The sequence below is a fragment of the Petaurus breviceps genome, unplaced genomic scaffold, assembly GCF_028583685.1.
Source record: "Petaurus breviceps papuanus isolate PSGF00001 unplaced genomic scaffold, PetGlider_PUasm1.0 91041, whole genome shotgun sequence".
NCBI classification, from domain to species: domain Eukaryota; kingdom Metazoa; phylum Chordata; class Mammalia; order Diprotodontia; family Petauridae; genus Petaurus; species Petaurus breviceps.
Window position 1 is genome coordinate 18,719,168 of NW_027187400.1, and position 5,400 is coordinate 18,724,567.

Genomic DNA, 5,400 nt, shown 5'->3' on the forward strand with positions numbered 1-5,400 from the left:
GAGAGAGAGAGAGAGAGAGAGAGAGAGAGAGAACCAGATGCAGAGAGAACACTATTTTTTCCTTTTCTTTACATAAGTAATACTATTTAATAACATGCCTTCATTCCAGTGTAAATGGGCTGTTCCATTAAACTGTTTTCAGCCTTTCTTTACTCCTGGTTATGGAGGAAAGCAACTTAATGACAGAGTAAAACCCTGTCTCAGATCCCTGAGGACAATGACAGACTAACATCAGAAAGTCTATCTCTTATTCTGAAATACAAACTGTCCCAAAAGCCCAGTGGCTTATTGGTTGGGCACCCAGCATGGAAATGTATTTTTTGCATGCTATAAATATTGGTGAGTAAATGGCTTGTACTAAGAAGCCTACTTGCCCTACAGAGATGCCCATCTCAGCATACCAACTGATATTTCCTTCTGTCTTGGCTTGGAACTATGAATGAAATAAAGCCTTTTTTTTTTTACTGACTTGTGCCCTAAGTTGCAAACAGTAAGTTGTTCCCCCTCTCCCCCACAACAGCATTACATTTACTCTAGGTAAGTGACCTATTTGTAAGGTTCCTTTAAAGAGTTTAAGTTAAACAGACACTCTGGTCATAGGTTTGATCAGTCAGGTCCCAAGTTCCAGAAATAAGTGTTTGCAAATGGTGAGAGACATAGACTGGATAGGAATCCTAGAAGAGTTACCTGATGCAGTGAGCAGCTGTCATTACCCAGTTCTGGGCTATCAGGCTTCCCCCACAGGTGAATCTCCATGTGCCACTGGAACTGTATTGAAGAGCGACCTAAGTAGAAAACAGAGACTATAAAGGTGCTGGGAAATCTAGGTCTATGTCAGTCAGTCAGTCAATCAATAAAACATTTACCAAGTACCTACTATGTTCTAGGCATTGTGCTAAATGCTGGGGGTAAAAAAATGGCAAAAGGCATTCCTTGTCTTCAAGGAGCTTGCAATCTAATGGGGCAGATAGCATACAAATATGTATAAACTAGCTACCTACAGGATAAATAGTAAACAATTGACAGAGAGAAGCTAATAGGAAAGAGAGGTTGGGAAAGGTTTCCAGTAGAGGATGGGATTTCAGCTGGGACTATAAGGAGACCAGGGAAGGCAGTAGGCAGAGATGAGGAGGGAGGCCATTCAAGGCAGAACAGATAGCCAGAGAAAATGCCTGGAGCCAGGACATGGAGGTCTTGTTAGAACAGCCAGGAGGCCTGGGTCAGTAGATCAGAGTAGATATTGGGGAGTAAGGTGTTAGAAGACTGGAAAGGCAGGAAGGTGCTAGGTCAGGAAGGGCTTTGAATGCCAAGAAGAGCTTTTCTCTTTGGTCCAGGAGGTGATAGGGAACCACTGGAGTTTCCTGAGTAGAGGACAGGGGAGGGGAGAGTGACATGGTCAGACCTGCACATTAAGGAGATCAATTTGACTGCTGAATGGAGGATGGCCTGAGTGTTGGAGAGACTTGAGTCGGGTGGATTCCCCAGGGGGCAATTTCACTACTCTAGGTGTGAGGAGGTGAGGGCCCTGCACCAGAGTGGTGCCATCTGCTTCCCCCTTGTCCTCTTCTACTGAATAAGATTCCCTTCCCTCTGAGAGTTGGGGCTGCCTCATCCCTCAGCCATTTTAGTGGCTTTTTGTTTTGTCCTTATTCAGTCATTCACTTCAATAAATACCAATTCAATGCCAAGATCCTTAATCATTTCCTTTTATGCAGTAGCTCAGTCCTATTTTCCTTTCTTCCTTTGCTGTCGGTTCTGCTGGGGATGTCCCCACTCCTTTCTCTTCACTGCTACACCCTGGAAATCTCTCCTGTCTTCCATACTTGCTCTGCCTTTCATATGAGCTCCTCAGGGCATGACCTCACTCAGTCAGAGCAGACTTTTTGGGGCACCTAATTGGAATGTCTTTGATTGATTCAAGAAGATGTCCAGGCCGCAAACACAGCTAGTTAGCAGTTAAGATTGTTCTTTTTGTCATTGTGGTTTATCCTTTGTTCTCATAGAGGACCAAGAGATCAGGACACATGACACTGGAGTGAGTTGGATTTAAATTAGGGAGGACTGTCCAAACTTCACTTTCTCCTCCAGAACCATCTGGGTCTAGTGGCCAAATCTAGATCAGGACAACTGGAGACTGTGTAACTTAGGAAGGATATTGATGGAATGGATAATCATCCAGGATGGGGAAGAACCTATAGTTTGTACCATCTGGGAATCAGCTGAGGGAATCTGGGCTTGGAGAAGAGATTTTTTCATTTGATAAATGTCTCAGGGTTTAGCATCCTGGCAATTACTTTATTATTTATTTATTTATTTATTTTTTAAAGCAATCGGGGTTAAGTAACTTGCTCAAGGTTACACGGCCAGTTATTTCTGGGTGTGGTGCTGAGTGTCTGAGACCAGGATTCGATCTCCAGGTCGTCCCAACACTGGAGCCGGTACTCCTACTCGCTGAGCCACCTGGCCGCCCCTGTGACAATTACTTTAAATGGGGTGGAGTGATTTGAATGTTTTATTCAAGTGATCCCACCTTACATTATACACACAGACACACACCCAGATAAGACACACAATGACACACACACAGATGCAGACACACACATATGGTGTCCTTGCACCACTGAGGACAACCTAGGTGGTGATTAGAGATCATTTATAGATTATAGTCAAGGCTATAAAATAGGTCTGGGAGACTCAAGGCATGTTCCAGTGAAGGAAAATATAGAAAACAGGTGAGAGTCATAGGCTATAGCTTGTAACCAGGCTTTAGAAGCAAAGGAATATATAGAACCCTATAATCAAGCTAAAGAGTTTGGTCAAAGTCAGGCACAGAGATCCCTCGTTAGATTTCCTGCTTTAACAGTATCTCATGGCTGACTTCCCAGATTTGATGGACTAACTGGAGGAAGACTTTAACTATTGACATGAAACACCCTGAAGACAGAGCCCTACTGGAATTCTATATTAAAGACTCCTTGAAATCAGTGATTTGCTCAATGGGGTTTTGGAATCTTGTCATCCAGAGGTTTCTGTAATCATCATGGGGTTTACCCTGTGGCACTATGCCTTAAAGCTTTGGGAAAGGTTGGGAGGGAAGGGGCAACATCATTGGGTGGGTATGGGGGTAAGGCTGGGGGAGGACAGCTATCAGACTTTTGTTTAGATACAAATGTTCTTCCTACACTTTTAATGGTGGTAGGGGGTGGCAGAGGGTGTGGGAGGGAGTGCCGGTAGTCCAGCCTTGGAGACAGGAAGAGCTGCCCCTCAGTAGAAGAAGAAGGTTATATGGGAAGGGCTAATGGGTTCCTTAATCCCCTCTTCATCCCCCCCTCTCCTCCAAGTGCTCAAAGGTGAAGTAGGACTCAGAAGCTTCTCATCCTACTATTGCATCTTTGATTATACAAAGGTGTTTCTAGATAATGGCCCTGACCTCTTTGTGAGCTTTGGGAAAATGGGTGACCACCTGAAGAAAACAATCTATGATAAAACTTTATTGAATCTTTAGTTTAAGACAGCAGCCATTTCCCATCTCCCTATGCATCTTGCTTCCCACCCCAACCAATGAAATCATTAGTGCAATTACTATACAGCAAAAACACCCCAAAATATTGGAATACATATGATTTGACTTATCATATAATAATTGCCTGTAAGAGAGGGATTTTATAAAATTAGCAATAATGTGCGTTTATAAAAAGGTACGTAAAAGTCACCCTCTGACAAGATGTGGGGTATACTAGATGACAACCCATCCTCCCTAACCCTAATTCCAGGTAGTGCTGGGGAAGGGGGGGAATTACTGACCTGCCAGGGCCAACTGTTGGGCACCACATCTTCACCTCCAACAACCCTGCCTGAATTGGACTGGTAGGTGGGGAACCCATAGCCTAGAAGTAAAACACAGGAAGAGAGTTAAAAAGAACAGATGAGACAGCATCAAGCCAAGGCACCCCATTGTCCCACATAGCCACATCATCTAGCCCTGGCCCTGACCCCCCACCTGTGATGATAGAAGACACAGACAAGTAGGCATAATGGAAGGTGGTCTTGACCATCTCCCTGACTCAATACCCAGTGATCCCTTGGAACTCCTCTCTAATTCTTTATACCCCACAAGACTGAGAACAATGGAAGGGAAAATGACCAAGAAGAGGTGGCCGATGTGATAAGGAACATGGGAGACTAGAACCCAGAATAAAGTGACTCAATGACAATAAGTCACATCCTTATAATGCCCTAAAAAGCATCAAGTACTTTGCTCACCTTGCCCTTTGACATAGTGTACTATTATGATCCCCATTTAACAGAAGGGGAAACTAAGGCACAGATAGGGAGGGAAGTGATTTGTTCAGGGACACACAGCTAGTAACACATACCAACATGGGATTTGAGCTGGGTTCCTCCTGATTATAAATGTCATCTAAGGCAGCATGGTGTAATGGAGAGATACTAGATTTGGAGTCAGAGAATTTTGCTCTCCTGATCCTGACCAGTTTGAACTGGGGTTAAGTCACGACCTCTCTGGAACTCATCTACTTTATCTGTAAGTGAGGGAATGTCATAAATGAGGCAGTCTGGTCTAAATGTTCTCAAAGGGTGGTCTTTGAGACTGTTTCAGGAGGTCAATGAACTCAGAATTATTTTTAGAATAATATTGATTTTGTTTTTGCTTTTTGGAGGGAAATTGGGGTTAAGTGACTTGCCCAAGGTCACATGGCTAGTTTTTGTGTTAAGTGTCTGAGGTTGGATTTGAACTCAGGTCCTCCTGACTCCAGGGCCAGTGCTCTATTCACTGTGCCACCTAGCTGCCCCATAATATTGACATTTTAATTTCTAATGTGGTGAATATCAAGAGACAAAAATCACATGAACTCCTTGGGGGAGGGAAGTCCTCAAAATTTTTTAAAAAATCATTTTAATAGGGGCAGCTAGGTGGCACAGTGAATAGAGCTCCAGCCTTTGAGTCAGGAGAACCTGAGTTTAAAGTTGGCCTCAGACACTTGACACTAGCTGTGTGACCTTGGGCAAATCACTCAACCCCAATTGCCTTGCTTTCTCCCCACCCCCCAAATTTTTTTTAATAGTATAAAGGGTTCCTGAGACTGCTGGATTAGTGGATAAAGAGCTATCCTTGAAACTGGATGACCTTGATTTAAATCCCATCGTAGATACTGCATGATCCTGGGCAAGTTACTTAACATTTTTGTACCTTAGTTTCCTCATCTGTAAAATGAGGGGATCAGATCCAATGGCTTCAAAAGGTTTTCCCATTTCACATCTGATGACTTTTCCTTTCTGCTATGCCACGCCTAACCTTTCACTCCCTGCTTCCCCACTCCCCCCTGAAGCATAAGTTTTACCTCCAGCCACCAATACCGAGAGCAACAGGAGCTTGATCAT

The 5,400-nt window shown here is 43.7% G+C and overlaps 1 protein-coding gene across 1 annotated transcript in view; it reads right to left on the reverse strand.

The window, feature by feature from the left end:
- Nucleotides 1-5,400, reverse strand: part of LOC138154311 (chymotrypsin-like elastase family member 2A) — a 13,327-nt gene extending 7,927 nt beyond the window's left edge. The window contains exons 1-3 of the mRNA XM_069078941.1: nucleotides 5,361-5,400; nucleotides 3,805-3,887; nucleotides 688-785 (exon numbers count right to left, since the gene is read on the reverse strand). Of these exons, the coding sequence (XP_068935042.1) occupies nucleotides 688-785; nucleotides 3,805-3,887; nucleotides 5,361-5,400 (221 nt within the window). The remainder of the gene's footprint in view (nucleotides 1-687; nucleotides 786-3,804; nucleotides 3,888-5,360) is intronic.